Source organism: Vitis vinifera, chromosome 5, assembly GCF_030704535.1.
Source record: "Vitis vinifera cultivar Pinot Noir 40024 chromosome 5, ASM3070453v1".
In the NCBI taxonomy this organism is placed as follows: Eukaryota; Viridiplantae; Streptophyta; class Magnoliopsida; order Vitales; family Vitaceae; genus Vitis; species Vitis vinifera.
Window position 1 is genome coordinate 1,414,783 of NC_081809.1, and position 17,467 is coordinate 1,432,249.

The 17,467-nt window shown below is 33.8% G+C and overlaps 2 protein-coding genes across 4 annotated transcripts; both read left to right on the forward strand.

Annotated features, from left to right (window-relative positions):
* Positions 1 to 786: 786 nt before the first annotated feature.
* LOC100249973 (GPN-loop GTPase QQT2) lies at positions 787 to 6,348 on the forward strand. 2 transcript variants are annotated; one of them, XM_019219984.2, is made up of 8 exons: positions 816 to 902; positions 1,115 to 1,180; positions 1,297 to 1,438; positions 1,562 to 1,694; positions 2,367 to 2,593; positions 2,938 to 3,228; positions 5,434 to 5,639; positions 5,772 to 6,348. In XM_019219984.2, the coding sequence occupies exons 3-8, from the start codon at positions 1,343 to 1,345 to the stop codon at positions 6,055 to 6,057; spliced, it is 1,239 nt and encodes a 412-aa protein (XP_019075529.1). In that variant the 5' UTR covers positions 816 to 902; positions 1,115 to 1,180; positions 1,297 to 1,342; the 3' UTR covers positions 6,058 to 6,348. The 2 variants fall into 2 exon arrangements, with proteins under 2 accessions (XP_010649500.1, XP_019075529.1); XM_010651198.3 differs by lacking the exon at positions 1,115 to 1,180 and having other exon boundaries at positions 787 to 902.
* Positions 6,349 to 7,385: 1,037 nt separating this feature from the next.
* Positions 7,386 to 14,982, forward strand: LOC100244839 (galactokinase). 2 transcript variants are annotated; one of them, XM_002279611.4, is made up of 13 exons: positions 7,386 to 8,023; positions 8,204 to 8,388; positions 8,917 to 8,963; positions 9,204 to 9,298; positions 9,403 to 9,485; positions 10,328 to 10,396; positions 11,693 to 11,878; positions 12,420 to 12,554; positions 12,756 to 12,890; positions 13,552 to 13,622; positions 14,084 to 14,161; positions 14,425 to 14,566; positions 14,660 to 14,982. In XM_002279611.4, the coding sequence occupies exons 1-13, from the start codon at positions 7,711 to 7,713 to the stop codon at positions 14,768 to 14,770; spliced, it is 1,650 nt and encodes a 549-aa protein (XP_002279647.2). In that variant the 5' UTR covers positions 7,386 to 7,710; the 3' UTR covers positions 14,771 to 14,982. The 2 variants fall into 2 exon arrangements, with proteins under 2 accessions (XP_002279647.2, XP_059592695.1); XM_059736712.1 differs by having other exon boundaries at positions 7,705 to 8,023; positions 14,425 to 14,982.
* Positions 14,983 to 17,467: the final 2,485 nt, after the last annotated feature.

Below are 17,467 nucleotides of genomic sequence, written 5' to 3' on the forward strand. Positions count from 1 at the left end.
TACTAATTTGTTTATTAAAATGTTAATTAGGTGTATAATTTTTATGTTTTATGGAATTGCAAACCATATTAAAGTTTGATTTTATTAGATGTGGGTTTGATATTAAGCCTGTCTATTTATTGATCAAATTGATGGATGAACTTATCGATTTGAAAATCGATTCATTTATTTGATAATTAACTCAAACTCGACTTAAAAATTAATAACAACTACATGAAACCTAATTTATAATACAAGTTGTCCAAATTCATTAAAGTGAGATTAGATTCCGCTTAAGTAAATTTAGGATCACTCAAATCAAATATTTAATTTGATTAAACTCGGCTTAAAAATTAATAACAACTACATGAAACCTAATTTATAATACAAGTTGTCCAAATTCATTAAAGTGAGATTAGATTCCGCTTAAGTAAATTTAGGATCACTCAAATCAAAATTAAAATAATTTAATTTTGTCCATATGTTTGTCACTTTAATGTAATAATTTAATATAAGATAAATAATTTAATTTAAATAAATAAAAAGCTAATATATTTATATATTAAAATTTAAAAATTAATCAAATTTTAAATTCACTGGTTAAATTGATGGACAAGTTTTTGTTTCTCTTCTTCCTCTCTGCTTCTAACGTACGGAAAACTAGGCGCTTAAAATCGAATTAGAAAAGCTTGGGGGAGGGAAAATCAAATTGTCATTTTTAAGGGGATCCTTCAGGTTTGGGGGGAGAATAGGAATTATAAAAAAAATGAAGGGTATTATAGTGATTTTAACTGACTTTGGAGGTATATACGTGAGAAGTGAGACGCGAAAGGAAACCCAGCAAACCCTGGTAAAACCCTCTTCGGCCCGAGACGGAAGTTGGTGCTCGGTCTACTGTCTTCTTCAAACACAAAATCAATACAGTAAGTCAAACTTCTCTCTCAAAATCTTCGATGTTTCTTAAAACGTTGGTGCAAAGTTCCGTTTGATTCCTGAGGAATGGTTGGGAAAAGAATGAAAATTCGGAATTCAACAACAGCCACACTGGACCCTAAGCTTTTTATATTTCCCACGCTTTCTCGGCAATCAAACGGAGGAGATGAGAATTTATGAGCTTGCTTCCTTGGTTAAGCAGGGAAGGTAGGCCGAGCTTGCTTCATTTCTCGGCAAACATTGCTATAGAGGGATTTAGAATCTTACAGTAGCCACCTCAACCCTAACCCTTTTATGTTTTCAAGTTTTATTTACTTTCCTACATTTCCTCGGCAATCAAATGGAGGAAATCGGGATTTTAAACACGCTTTCTTGGTTGGGTAGGAAGGGACTGCTGAAATTGCAGCCCATTCTGGCAGTTGGCTGAAAGATGGACATTGATTCGGATTTCCGGAATTTAAATTTGAAATCACCAGAGGACGATGCGCCTATGCAAATGGATGCTGCAGAATCTGCCCACATCAAAGTACAAACCCACCTTGAATTTTGTCAATTGTCTGATATTCATTTGTTTATTGAATTGGTTCTATTGAGTGACCTTGACTGTGTTGGTGATTCCTCATTGTTTGGTGTTATTTTCAACTCGAAGGGCAAAGAGAAAGAAGATATTTCCGAGTCACTGGAGAAGCTACATATCGAGGAATCCTCATCTGGGTCAGCAGGGTCTTCATCAATTAGTTTCAAAAGAAAGCCAGTTATTATTATCGTTGTAGGGATGGCAGGTATTGTATGTTAAAATATTATGATTTTTTCTCGAGTGATATTTTCTTTATTCTGAACCCTTTGTTTGGTTGATAGCAAACTGGGGAAAGTATCACAAGTAAAACTTTGATTCTTATGTTTAGTCTATGTTTTGTTCCAAAAAGTACCAAAGGAAAGAAAAATAACGCTAAGCAAAATGATTTTCTCATTTTTATTCTGTCATAAAAATATGAAAGGAAATAAAATATAATTAAAATTAGTTTTAAAATTATTTAATATTTATATAGAAAAGTTAAAATAAATGTCACGAGTATGAAGTAGCAAATATAAATGATTTATTAATTTTAAACCTAATTTTTATTGTTATTTACTTTTTCTTCCTTTCTATTTTTCCTTTGATGGGAACCAAACATTGTGTTGATGTTTTAGTTTATTGGAAAACTAAAAACTTTCCTCACCTAAGATGGATAAATTTGTTGGGCTATTTGGTGGGGCAGTTTTTATTTTAGGGTTCCAAATAATTTAAGAAAAAAACAACATTAGACTGAAAAGTTAAATTCCTTTTACTTCTACCACCTTTTTTAAGCATCCAAATGGAGCATAAGGCATTTGTATCTCAAATTTCCAGAACATCGTCCTATTTTTTTTTTTTTTGTTTGAATGCAAATTGAGAATTATATAAATTTCATTAGGGAGTGGGAAGACAACGTTTCTTCACCGGTTGGTTTGCCATACACAAGCTTCAAATATTCGGGGTTATGTTATTAATCTTGATCCTGCTGTTCTGACCCTCCCATTCGGCGCTAATATTGATATAAGGGACACTGTTCGATACAAAGAAGTAATGAAGCAGTTCAATCTTGGTCCCAATGGAGGAATACTGACATCACTTAACTTGTTTGCTACAAAGTTTGACGAGGTAGAGTGAAAGTTTAATGTCAATTCTGCTGTCTTGAAATCTTTATTTCACTGCTTCTGGATATCTATTTTGCTGTTTCTGGCTTAATCTCTGCTCCAGATAATGTGCATGTGTGGAGGTGTTGTGCCTGACCTAAGAGTTCATCTAGATTTTGCACATACTTTTATTGGTTTGAGGTCAAAATCATCATTGTCTTTGCGTGCATATTACACTCTTGAACATGAACTAGGGCAAACTATGTAAATTTCTCCATCTATTTCTACTTTTGCTTACATTATTTTCTAGTGTATATTTGTTCATTTATTGTTTTATATTAAATAAATCTTGATAATTTCCACTTGTAGGTTGTTTCAATGATTGAGAAGCGAGCGGATCAGCTTGATTATGTTCTGGTAGACACACCTGGTCAAATTGAGATATTCACTTGGTCTGCCTCTGGAGCAATAATAACTGAAGCTTTTGCTTCAACCTTTCCTACCGTAATTACTTATGTAGTTGACACACCTCGCTCAGCAAGCCCAGTTACTTTTATGAGCAATATGCTTTATGCTTGTAGCATTCTGTACAAGACACGGTTGCCTTTGGTGTTGGCATTCAACAAAGTCGACGTTGCTCAACATCAGTTTGCTTTGGAGGTATAATTTATTCCTTATATATATATATATATATGTTTTTTATGATACTTCACTTTGTTCATTAAGGTTCCGGTAGGATATCATATCCCATGGAAATTCAGTGCTCCATCGTCGTTTACACTTTTTGAAGGTGTTGATGATTATCGCAAACAGTCTAAGAAATGGAAAGCAGAGTAATGAATAATAGTATATAATCAGCTTGAGAGTTTCATGGAATAATGTGGTCTCAGGTTTGCACTATTATAGGTGTGATGACTGCAATTTCTTGCAATGGTCTGTCTAAGATGAAGGATTGATAAAGAAGTTATACAACATAAATGGAGAACTAATTTTCATGGGATGTTCAATCATGCATTAGTTTTTGGCATATCTGGGTTAGAGGACTTTGTTTTGGGCTGTTTTAATTTGTTGTTCATATTGATTGGCAATGAAAGATAATTATGATTTTTTGCTTGTAAACTGAAAGTACAGTAAGATAACATAATTTGGCTTAGATTTTGTTTGTGGCTTTGGAGCATCATGACGTCATTTTTTTTTTCCTTTTATAAGAATTTATGCACTCTGATTAAAATCCATACTATTAGAATATACAAATGTTGACGGATTGAGAACTTGGAAGGAGAATCTAGTGGCTTCATATAATATGAAGCAACTCTCTGATGACATCCAATTCATAAATCAATTTTATTGGGACATGTCTCACAATACAAAATTCCTGCTGTCCATCTTCTCCTCAAGATAACATTCTGCCTAGTCTCCAAAACTACAACAAATACAACATCCCAAGTCATGAGTTGAATGATGCCAAATTATTGATGTTTTAACTTAATTTTTCTTTTAAAATGGTAAAGTGTCAATCATTTAGTTATTGTATTTTTTTGTTGGCACTGACCCTTTTCGGGTACTGTAAATGGTGAAGAAAAGATTCTTGTTAATTTTTCTATTTTTATAAAGGAACCATCAAACCTGTTGCCTTTTCCTATTATGCCCTCACTGTAAATTATTAAAGGATCCAATGTTAAATTCAATATAATTGTTAATCTATTCTGATAGCTCCATTATGAGGTCGCTGGCTGAAGATTCAGTCTAGGTGATGAGGGGTTGTAGGTGATAGGGGGCTGTTGCTTTATCATAATTTCTTTCAGTTTGCAAGTTCTTTATGCATACAATGGCTAAGCAGTTGATGGGAGTTATTTTCTTAGTTGGGAGAGGGATGGGAAGGCATAGAGAAGAAAAAGAATCCCTTCTTATCATCTTCTCAAAGGAATGTCATGAGGTCCTTATAGGAGCATTAAATGGATATATTGATATGAACAAGGTTATGTATGAACGAGCAATAACTCAAGGCAGAGATATTGGTGGAGAAACAAGTAAATTTTCAGGTGCAAGAGATTTTATCAAGTTTGAACCATGGTTACTTTAATATGACATTTTTGCTAGGATCTCATTCTAATGGGTTACTATCAAGATTGCTCCATCAGAAATGTGGAATTTTTTTCCACAAAAATGCCAAGTGTTTGCAAAAATTATTCTATTTTTCATTTTTGTTAAGCAAAGTATATGACACAATGCATAGAAGCATAATAAAATTTCTGACCTAAAGGACTGATGCCACCCTATCTTCGAGTACCAATCTAGTTAATTGCATCCTATGTGGCTTTTCTAGAAAGTAGACTGAAATTTTTTCCCACCATATTGTCTTCTGGTTCTGCCATTCTGGGTACCACCACAGACCATGCAATGGTATTGGCATTAAACACCCACTGTTTTTGTTGTTTGGTGGTGAAAGTTTTGGTTGAAGAAACTGAAGAGAGGTAAACTCTTTTGTGAGACCAGTGTGAGATGCTTTAAAATAAAGTATTTTAAGATGATAAATATGGATATAAAACATCCTGAACAGTATTTCTATCAGGGCTGGGATAAGATGCAAAATACGTTGAAAGTAATTTCTCCATTTTTTTTGGAGGGCTCCTGACTTTCTTAAGTTCCAGACTTCCCCTTTTTGACTTGTATATATTTTTGCAGTTTCACTTTTTAAACTTAATTTATTTATCTGCCTATCAAAAAAAAAAAACAAAGGAAAAAATTAAAATAAGGTTCAGCTCTGTGCTTTTTTGTTCTTGTTTTGTTTTTACCTAATGTTTCGACTCTTATTTCATTATTTTGTTCCTCAAAAATGTATGTTTGCTACTGCTATGGGTGCAGTGGATGGAAGATTTTGAGGTTTTTCATGCAGCCCTAGACTCAGATCACTCATACACATCTACTCTGACTCGGAGCCTCTCCCTTGTGCTGGATGAATTCTATAAGAATCTACAATCAGTTGGAGTATCTGCAGTTTCTGGTGCTGGAATGGAAGAATTCTTTAAGGCCATTGAAGCAAGTGCTGAGGAGTACATGACAAGTTATAAGTATGGCCCAAACCTTACCACACTTTTTTGCTGAATTAGGATAGGCATGCTATGGATTTTGAACTTGTAGCTGTCGGTTACCAGAATGAGCAATCAATATTAATTTCTGAATCACCTATGCTTGTTTTGTAGAGCTGACCTTGATAAGAGACGGGCAGAGAAACAGCGACTGGAGGAAGAACGAATGCGGGAGAACATGGATAGACTAAGGAAGGACATGGAGAAGTCTGGGGGAGAAACCATGGTTTTGAGCACTGGTTTGAAGGACAAAAATGCTGGCGGCAAGACCACAATGGATGAGGAGGATGAAGGAGAGGAAGAGGAAGAGGAAGATGAAGACGATTATGTGAGGTCCAGTGAGGAGGAGGATGTTATAGACGAAGATGAGGATGAAGAGGTTGGCCGATTTTCACTTTAACCGCTTTTTTTTTTCTGGAAGTTTACTGAAGTCGGACTTTGTATAGGACCTTCCCAGTTGGAACTGGCATTGCCATTCAAGACCAGATATGATGGTCATTTGGGTCCACAATGTAGGCCTCATGGGATCTGTTTGAGCAGGTCTAGAGAGGTATATGTAAAACTTTTTCAAAATCTGGCCTGGTGGGTTAGATATGCCTATATTTGACGTGGGCCTTTTGTCATTGTTTGATGGATTATATAGCCTTCTGAACTATTTATGTTGATAGAGTTTCTAGGATTCATGTGTCTAGATTTCCTGTAGTGATGATTTTGATAGTTTGTGATGGTTGGTTTACCCGTTGTAGTTGGTAGTTACCAAATCATGGCTGATGGATCTAGACCTTTGAATCCCCAAGTGACAAAATTGATCGATTTAACCTTGGATGCTTGTGCCGAGAGTGAAGAGCCTATGGCCAAAATGTTTTCCAAAACCTGTTTTAAACAATAGTCATCAAGTGTTTTTAAAAACAGATTTTAAGAACATTTTTTATAAATGTTTTTAACAACGATTTTCTGACATTTTTTGAAAGAAAAAGTTTTGGAAATTTAGAAAGTTTTCAACTTTTTCCTTTTTTGTGTTTTGAAATGTTTTTTTAAAATGACTTTTATATGTTTTATTTTTAATAATTTTCATATTTGTAGGATAATTTTTTAAAATAAATCATTTAATACAATTGAAATATGTTTTAAAATAATTTCATGTTTCAAGAATAAGTTTAAAAAAAAATATTTTTTATAAGAAAATTGTCAAATGTTAGAAAATAACTTCTTCTTTTTTTGAAAAAAAAATTAAATAAAAAATGTTTCTAACCTTTTAAAAGCTAAACATGTTGGTTTATACAAAAATAATTAATTTTAAATTTTGTAAGAATAAAGAAACCTAGCTGTCTGGGTCAGAGCTCAAGTCATTTAGGGATGAAAGCAACCATTTTAATGACAAAAAGTGATTAGGTCATTTAGGGATGAAAACAACCATTTTAACAACAAAAAGTGAATAGGATTATGATGTTGATTTGATTGCAAATGGTGATTATCTCTAACTGATTTCTACTCGGAACAGACAACAAATGATGGAATGCCCTTCCGCCCAAAGACACTTTGGGGTAAAGGGAAAGCGCTGCATAAAACATGACGATGCTTTGAAAATGACTAAATAACCCATTTTAATTAGGACAGGATAACGCTCCACAAAACTAATGGGAACTAATGTCTTCACAGCTAGAAGATGACAAACCGCCGCTCTCTCGCCCGTGATTGTGAAATTTGAAATTTCTAAACATCCCTTTTTTATTTTTCTTTTCTTCGGAAATATCTAACGCAAATTTGGAAAAAGAAATTGATGAACGGAAATTAAAATTTAAAAATATGGGAGGAAACTAAAAAAAACCATAACTTCCTTACAAGAGAAGACACCAACTTTTGTTAGAAATGAATGGCTTGACCCTGTTTGGCCCACAGCCACGGGTTTTCTCTTTTAAGTTAAAATACACTAATACAGCTAGCAATAACCAATTGAATTTTGACACGTCAAATTAGCCAAAGTGAAACACTTGTTGAGCTATCTTTTCCCAAACGATTAAAACTTATCCGAATCTTTTTTTAATCTTCATATATGCTGATCTGGCAGTTATCGAATTCCGAAAAGGTTGAGCATTTTCTTATATCGTTTTCCATAATCCCGGAAACAACCGATTTTCACCATACAGTCCTTTCTGAGTTTCAGAGGCGTCCGAAACCCGGAGATTTGTTCGGCTCGGAATCAATGGCGAAACACGAAGACCTTCCGGTTCCTGTTTTCTCGGCTCTCGAGCCAGTGTACGGAGGCGGATCTCAACTCGAAGAAGCTCAACTGCGATTCGACGGATTGAAATCCAAGTTCGTCGAAGTGTTCGGCCAGGCTCCTGATATTTTCGCTCGATCTCCAGGTCGGTAACACGCGTGTTCATAGTTTTTCTGTTGGTCGTGTATTGTATGACGAGGAAAAGGAGGAGATTTTTGGAGTTTTTGTGAGTGGGTGTGTGGTGGGGATTGTGGTGGGTTTGGATGATTGATTGATGGAGTATCGGGAGGTTTTTGATGGTTTTATTTTTTATTTTTGGGTGCAGGGAGGGTGAATTTGATAGGAGAGCACATTGATTATGAAGGCTATTCGGTGTTGCCGATGGCAATACGGCAGGACACGATCGTGGCGATTCGGAAGCATGACGCCGGAGAGAGTCCGAAACTTCTTCGAATTGCTAATGTTAGTGATAAGTATACTATGTGTACTTATCCTGCTGATCCCGAGCAGGTATGTTGATGAATTTTCTTTAATTATGCTTGTCTGTGACTTTTTTTTGTTGTTTGTTTTATGCTAATTGGGACTCTTTTAACGAGTAGAGCACATTATGTCTTATGTCTAAGTTTTTCAGAGCTTTACCATTTGTTGCGGCGAATTGGGTTGATTTGTAATTTTATTTCTGTAAAATCTGAAATGTTCTGCTTTTGATATGATTTTGTTTTGTGGCGTAAAGCTATTATTGATTCGAGGTTATAAAACGTTTATCAACGTGATTCACATTTGGTTCTTTTTTGTTTGTTCGTGGATATTTGGCTTTTGTATAAACATTCTGTAAATAAGTACTTTTTATAAAAAATTCAGGGGCTCTGATGCAGGGTACTTTTCATCAGGGGCATGGCCTTTTTCTATGTGCTTATTTCTTCTTTACATTATGAATCAACTTAGGCTCAGGGACTTAATGTGCTCTTTGTAATTTTCATTTCTATTTATGACAAGGCAGTGTAAAATGTTAAATCATTTGGCATTGTTGCTATGCAGGAAATTGATTTAAAGAATCACAAATGGGGTCATTATTTCATTTGCGGGTATGACACACTTCTGGTTATTTTGTTTTGTCTGTTTGTTTCTATAGATATACATGGGTAAGAAAAGAACGATCCATGGGAAGCTTATTCTAGTCAATTAGTGAGAAAAAATTGTTTTGTATTTTGTCACCTTGGACATAATAATTAGTTTACCTCTCCATTACTTTAATAGGTTGGACTCGAATTTTGTTAATGTTGCTTGTCACCGGAAATTAATGGTTCATCTTCTACACTCTACAGGTACAAAGGTTATTATGAATATGCTAAATTAAAAGGAGTTGATGTTGGTGTACCAGTTGGACTTGATGTCCTTATTGATGGCACGGTTCCTACAGGTTTAGTTTCCTATCATTTTCATGTATAAGGACAATGTCACTGTTATTTTGGGGTAACTCTCTTCCTTATAGTATGAAGTTTGAGTCACATTATTTTCCTACAGGATCTGGACTATCAAGCTCTGCGGCATTTGTTTGCTCATCTATGATTGCTATAATGGCTGCTTATGATGTCAGCTTCCCAAAGGTGTTTTACGCATTTTTCTGATCTGCAAAGAAGTACTTTATTTTGTTGCATACTTGTCTTAATGAGATGCCATTGCCCTGTGCTGATCCTGTGTACACAGGATCCTAGGATGGCTGAGTTGAATGCAGTCTAATGTCTGGCATTTTTACATAATGTTTTCAAGGAATTTTTATTCATAAATGGCCGTTTTATGAATGCTTACATTTGTTCATGGGTGGGAAACTGGAAACTTAGCATTGGAATCCAAAGGACAAGCTGGGTTTCAAGGAAGCTTTCATCATGTAATCTGCACCCTGCAAATAGTACTCAATAAAAATTCACAAAATTTTATATTCAGAAGTTTAATTTCTTTATATGGATCATGAATGATCTCCATGGTAGAGGCAGTAGTATATACAGTGCACTTTGCCTCATTAAAGCTGTGTACTTGGTTACATTAAGCTAATATCATCTAAATTTATTGGTGTTATTTCTGTCTTTAGATGTAGCTTTGTCCCATTTTCCCTGTTTATGCATATTCTACATCTATTTGTTTATGTTCCTTTTTTTTGTTCCTGTTTTTAACACAAGAAATTAAAAATTTAATTGCCTCATGGATTGTCACAAATCTTATTCTTGGTTGAGATGGATATTGGTGCTTAATATTTTGTTTTAATGGTATTCCATGTACATATTTTTAGGGGTACTCTCAATAATGGGAATGATTTACACACTAATAGATGGAAAGTAAATAACTAATGAATACAGGGAATGGCCTAAGCTAAATTGGCTTCATTTATTAGCTTGACCATACAATAGCAAATCCTATTTGTTTATTCTAATATTTGTTCCTTGTTTTTCAGAAAGACGTTGCCCAACTAACATGTGAATGTGAGCGACACATTGGAACACAATCTGGTGGTATGGACCAGGTTATAAACCTTGTGCTTTGCACTCATGATTTCATGCTGATTTTCTTGAATCATTGGTGTAGAACTCTCTAACAAGGAACATTATCAAGCATTTTGCATTTCCTTGTAAAATAAATCGTCTTACGCTTTGTTTCCTCTTTGATTCTTCTGGAACTTATGTTTGTGATGGATTGAGTTGCCTTATCTCTGGATTTAACATTTAAGAATGATCTTGTTGAATTAGTGGCTAGTTGTTCCTTTAGCATTATAGAGTATCAGTTTAATCCTTGTTTTTTAAATGTTGTGATCACGCTTGCATTTATAGGCTATATGGGCTGGGTGAACACTTTTGTTACCTATGCTTAAATCAACTTATCTGTTGCAGTAGTAATCCTGTAGGGCCTGATGATATTCATTTCAAACACCACCTAAGGAAAATGGTGCATACTTGCCCATGGATGCACACTAAACTGATGCATGTAAAGATAAAAAAGACTGATAATTGTCTTTTCAATGCCTTTTTTTTTTCTTTTTTTTTTGTGTCAAGTGCTGAATCATATTGTTATCTCTCCCACTGGTTAGATTATACAGTATCATACATCTGCTGATTGCTACATTGGGGTTCATTACCTTGGTTACAATAACGACACTGTCTGTATTGGTCCAGAGTTGATGTAGAGAATGTCTTTGGCGGATTATTGATATCATCTCTTTTTTTTTTTTGTTGGATATTTATTAATTTCTTGCTAATGGAGTGCTTCACATGCTTCATTCCTTCCTGTCTATTAAGGTGCAAAATTTCGTTTGCCTATGGAAAAGAATAATTGTATGCATTCTAAATTTTCAAGGTTTTGAATATGGAGGTACCTAAATATAGGGTTTTCCAGAACTATCAAAAGCGTGCGTAATGGTACTTGTTGTACACAGATATTGAATCTGTTAAAATCACAGATTTTCAATATTCAAATTTTTGCAATTTAATGTTGAAAATTAGTGTAAGTTTCAGAAACATGCTTTTATGGAATGAACTTCAGTAGGAAGTTGGCAGACTCTTAATATGAGTAGTAGTTGTTGGTTTTTTTTTTTTTTCCCTCAAGGAATCTGCTAGTAGCTTGCTAAATTTTTCAATTGTTGATTTGTTTTCATTCAGATGGCATTCGGACAAACTTTTTAAATTGCTCTCTGGTGTTTATATTCTTGATGATACAATTGGATGTGTGAACTACGTTGACATGATGATATCACTTAATTTGATCTTTACTTTTTAAAGATAAAAGGCTATAGCCAATATCACTTGCCTTCTATTTTACTTGACAGGCTATCTCTATCATGGCGAAATCTGGGTTTGCAGAACTGATTGATTTCAACCCTGTCCGTGCGACCGATGTGCAACTTCCTGCTGGTGGATCTTTTGTAATAGCTCATTCTTTGGCAGAGTCCCAAAAGGCAGTAACTGCTGCTACAAATTATAATAACCGGGTTGTTGAATGTCGGCTAGCTGCTGTAAGTTTGAACTTTTCCTTGAGTGGAAAATGATATAGTTTAAATGATCTAATTACTTGACAAGCAGTGGCACTCAGATGCTTATTAGTTTTATTATATTTGAGCCTTTGTTCAGTTTCAATTTGTGATTTGAAAACACAAACTATATCACATGTCAATAAATTTGATGGGAAATGGGATGTTAGGGGACCCCACGAACTACAAGATACACTTTTTCCCCCACTTTTGTGATATTTTAGAGAAATGAATTTGAACAGTCTCCCTAATTGAGCCCTTCTCTGGGTTTGTTATGGTGATTTGGAAACACAAACTAATCATGGATGAAGAAACTCGAAAGGGAACATATAGCTAGAGACCATACACTGGGTATCAGTACACTTAAATTTTCCTCATTTATCCTCATTAGAAAAAAACTAATGAAGAAAAATAAACTGGATTCTTTTTCTCCCCTTCCTTCCAAAATTTTTCTTCATTGTTCATTAGAAAGTGGACTAGCTTTGCCAGTTTAAACTTGAAAACTAACTGTGGCACACTTCTGCAGATTGTTCTTGGTATAAAGCTTGGAATGAAACCACAACAAGCAATTGCAGAGGTGAAAACTCTTTCTGATGTTGAGGGATTGTGTGTATCATTTGCAAGTGATCATGGCTCTTCCGATCCTGTCGTAGCTGTCAAGGTATTTAAGAATTCATAATTGTGAAACTTGAATACTTTCTTCTCACCACTTTGTCAATACAAGTTGAGGATTGGCTATGATCAAGGACTTTGTATTACCTTCTATACCTCAGGATTTTATGGTTTGGTTTGAGTCAAACATAATGGTTTCACTTTCTCATTCCATATCAGATTATTAACGTTTCTTCTCTCTTTACCCTAGGAATTTTTGAAGGAAGAACCATATACAGCTGAAGAAATTGAGAAAATCATTGAGGAAAGTCTGCCATCAGTCTTTGGCAATTCGCCAACCTCTTTGGATGTGTTAAAAGCTGCCAAGCATTTTAAATTATTTCAGGTAGCTCATTTTTAAGACTAGTCCAGATAGCCTTGTTTTTACTCTGTGACATAATTGGATTATGATCTGAATTTATGAATTTTTCTTGCTGTAATCCTTACATCGTTTTTATTATTACGATATATATATATGTATATATATTTATTTATTTATTAAAATTTTGCGCTAGTTACTTTCGACTCTGAAATTAGCTAGCTTTGTCCAATACGAAATTTTTGTTACTGCATTTCTGAGTTGAACTTCACTCTATATGGTTATCTTTTCTCTGTTGAAAACTAGTGCCATAGGTCCTGAGGAAATGTTACAGAATGTCAGATCCAATGCATTTTGAGTTAGTTTTGTATCAACCACCTGAAAAATAGTTTCCTCTTTGTGGAGTTCATCTCAATAACTTATGGTCAAGTTGTTAACTTCTCAAATTTTCTACGTCCTACTTTGAGTTCTAGTTTCGTTTTTCTTCCGAACTATTGAATAGGAAATAACCCAAATCTTCAAAATTAGTTACTGCATGCCCAATGCCCATTTGGAATTGCCTCAAGGTTTTTTTTTTTTTTTTGTGGCATTTTTTTGACATTATAATCTGAACTTTTTCTTTCGAAAGGTTATAGTTATGCTCATGTCCTTGTTTTCTACTAATTTTGTACTGACTCTCATCTTCCAGAGAGCCTCCCATGTATACTCTGAGGCCAGGCGTGTTCATGCTTTCAGGGACACTGTGTTGTCAGGGTTAAGGTGAGTCATCTTCCAAGACACCAATTATCATTCCATGCATATTCTACATATACTGTGCTGTTGCAGTGAATTTATCATGTGAGCTAAAACTAAGTTGTCTGGGAACTGATCATACCAAAACTGAACTTGGTTGTAATTCTACTTTGTCTCTTTTTCTTTTTGCATTGAGAAAGATCTGGGCACCACATTATAGTCCATCTATTGACACAACATACTACCAAAAATTTAAGTCGTCTAGGACCTCCATTCTGTTGATGTTCATATTTGTTAAATGGGGGCTATCCTAGTATACCTTTGAACCTTTGATGTATTATTGGAATGGACTGCAGTGTTTGGGAATTGCCATCCTATCATGACAAGTTGATTTCAATCAAAAGGGTTTATTGTTGTGTGTGTTATAGAGAAGTGGTTGACCAATTCAACTTTCTTGAATTCTAATTTCCGAAGTACTATTATTGCAGTGAGGAAGACATGCTAAAGAAGCTCGGTGACCTTATGAACAAGAGCCACGACAGCTGCAGTGTTTTATACGAGTGCAGGTAAAATTCAATCCTCCTGAATGCAACAACTTGGTAACCAACACAACTTTTGCTTATACTGCTAGCTCTTTTTGTCCTTAGAGCCTAAGTATAGGAACTTAATAATTTGAAAATAAAAGTAGAAGAAAACAAGAAGGTTATATTGTGATTGCAATTTGTGTCTAGTACGTGATAAAATTACTCTCTGAACAAAAATCCTTTGCCCCTACCAATTGTGTTGATCATATTACTCATAAAGGCTTTCCTGGTTTTCCTGTGATTAGCTGCCCAGAGTTGGAAGAGCTTGTAAAGATTTGCCGGGATAATGGAGCGCTTGGAGCAAGGCTTACTGGAGCTGGATGGGGTGGTTGTGCAGTTGCCTTGGTGAAAGAGAGCATTGTCCCACAATTCATTCTAAATTTGAAGGTCTGTTTCCTACTCCCAAAGCTGGAATTCCACTCTCTCTCTTACAAAAGCAAGTTTTTGACATTAGACATCATGATTCCATGCTTTTATCAGGATCAATTCTACCAATCAAGGATTGAGAAGGGCGTGATCAACAAGAATGACCTTGGCCTGTATATATTCGCTTCAAAGCCATCTAGTGGTGCTGCCATCTTCAAGTTTTAGCCCCTCCCTCTCCCATTGTTTACCTCTCTCGCCCAGTGATGCTGCTATTTTCATAATCTTTAGTCTTTTCCCCACTTGTTTACCCTCTTCCTTCTGGCTGTGGATGGCGAAATAGGGGAAAAACACTATTTACTTCAACTTCAGCTTTGATGATCCATGTGACCTTCCGAGTCTGATTTAAATAAAATTTGATTCTATTATGTTTGAAAATATATCCACTCCACACAATTAACTGAAAATTCCAGTTTCTTTCTCTTAATCAATGTGAATCGACAAGAGAGAGATTTTGCAAATGAAGCTTTTTTATGAGTGGAGAATGAAATAAAAGAGAGGATTAGGTTACCTGTAGTCTATTTGCCGTCACCCAATTGAAAAGATCAGTCTAAAAAGCGTATTCTAAAAAAAATATAATATATAAAATTTTAAATATTTTTAAATTTGTTAAGATAAATTTAATTTTTAAATATTTCTTAAAATTTTTATTTTTACATTTGAGTGATGTTGAGGAGAGGAGAGGACAGCTATGGGACGTGTACTGAAGGCCATTCAGGTAGCTACCAAGTATAAATACCGCCACTATGGGTGCCGAAGGCTGATCCTTCGAGATAAGCATAAGCCAAGGATGTTATTGGAAGGCAGCAGCGAAGCAACCCACGAGGCAGGTTGACTCACTACTTGACCGGCTTTAATGACCTCAGCTGTGTGTGTGGTAATGGGCTATTGGATCGCTTTTCGTTATTGGGACTGGCCCACCACCCTATATAGATTCTCATCTTGACGGGCCCTTCTCATTTTTGAAAAATATCCCAAGCCCACGTGGTCCCACATGAGAATAAGGCTGATGACTTGATCTTGGCCCCTTCAATACGCCCTCAGGACCCTCACTTCCAAGAAACCGGAAAAAAAAAAAAGACCACTCTCCACTACTTCCAAAAACTATTTATTTCTTTTTCAGTTGATTAAAAAAATCTGTTTTAAAAATATATATTGAAAATGACTTTTCTTGGACAATGGTAAAATAATTAAATAAAAATAAAATAAAAATCTAGTGCTATACAAAAGTTTGATAGTTGTATTTTTATAAATAGTTTTTAATTTTTTTTTCTTTTTTATTTAAAAAAATGAAATTAGAAAACATGAATGTCCTTGAAACACCATTTAAGTCTTGAAAGGAAGTTTCTAGTGAAGTCCCATCTTGGCGGATTGCAATAATTGTTACCCATGACTCCCACTGCTTCCTTTGAGGTTAGTGCCCACTCAGTATCCTTTCTAAGCTTATCTCTTCCCCACTCTTTACTCCCATCCAAATGCATGAACCACTTCTTCTTCTTCCTTCCTCCTTTTTTTCTTCCTTTTTATTTTTTTATTTTTCAAATTTTTTTTTCCAGCAATAATAATGACATTTTAAAATGGAACCAATCACATCATGATAGATATATTTTAGTTTCATTACTTTGTATCCGATTTAATAATAATTTTCCATCTATTCAACAAACTATTAATGACACATTCTCAATAATAATAATTGTTTGTACACCGGTTTTATTGAAATGCTTGTTATTTATATGTTTTCTAATATGTTTGGTAGTATTTTTATTTAAAGTATTTTTAGGTTATGTTTGATTTTTAGAAAGTATTAAAAAAATATTAAGAAAAATAATTTTCTCAAGTTTGATTATTTTATGAAAAATTTCAAAGAAAATTAAATATAATTAAAATTAATTAGAAATTTATTTATTTTTAAATTGAGTTGAAATAAATAAAATGAGTTTAAAATAGCAAATAAAAATAATTTATGAATTTGATTTATTTATGTATTTTTTTTTTCTTTTACATTTTCTCTCTATTTTCTTTCTCTTATATTTTCTCTCAAATTTTATAGGAATCGAACATGGGATCACTTAAAGTGTTTTTCAAGAAAAAACTATAAGTAATTTTTCAACACTATAACTAATTTTTCAGATTTTAAAAAATATTTCATAAATTTTACAAAACATCCAATTAAAAAAAAACACACACACACACTTTTTGGGTTAAAAATGCTTTGTAAAATCACAAACTTTAAGAATTCGTTTGACAATGATTCTAAAAAGTGTTTTTAACATGTCTAATACTTGAAATATAAAAGTTTTCATATGTTAAAAATACTAAAATTACTATTAAATGCACTCTAAATCATTTAAATTATATGCTCTTTAAGAGAGGATCATATTTATTGACATGAGTCATGTGAGATTAAAATTTTGATTTTGGATATAATTTTTAAATATAATTTTGATTCACATACTTGCCAACATAATTTATAATTTTTGTGTTTTAATTTTTTTTTAAATATTAAATTGCCCTTTGTTTATAAAGTCACTTTTAAAATATAATATTAAGTTCTAATTTAATCATTGTTAACTTAAAAAGTGTTTTTGAAAAAACAAAAAATAGATGTTTAGTAAAAAAATAAAAAAATACTTTTAAAATTTTAAAAAATCACCCTGTAATATTAAATAATGGGTGAATATTTTTAAAATACTGTGAAATACACACTTATTCTAAAGCTAAAATCCATCCTAAGAAAGTAATTGATACAAGATTAATTTATTTTAACTTTGTGTAAAAGCAATTTTAGCTAAAGCACCTTTATTTATAGTGTTTATATTAGAAACACATTTAAAAAGCATCACTTGATATTTGGACAGAATTTTG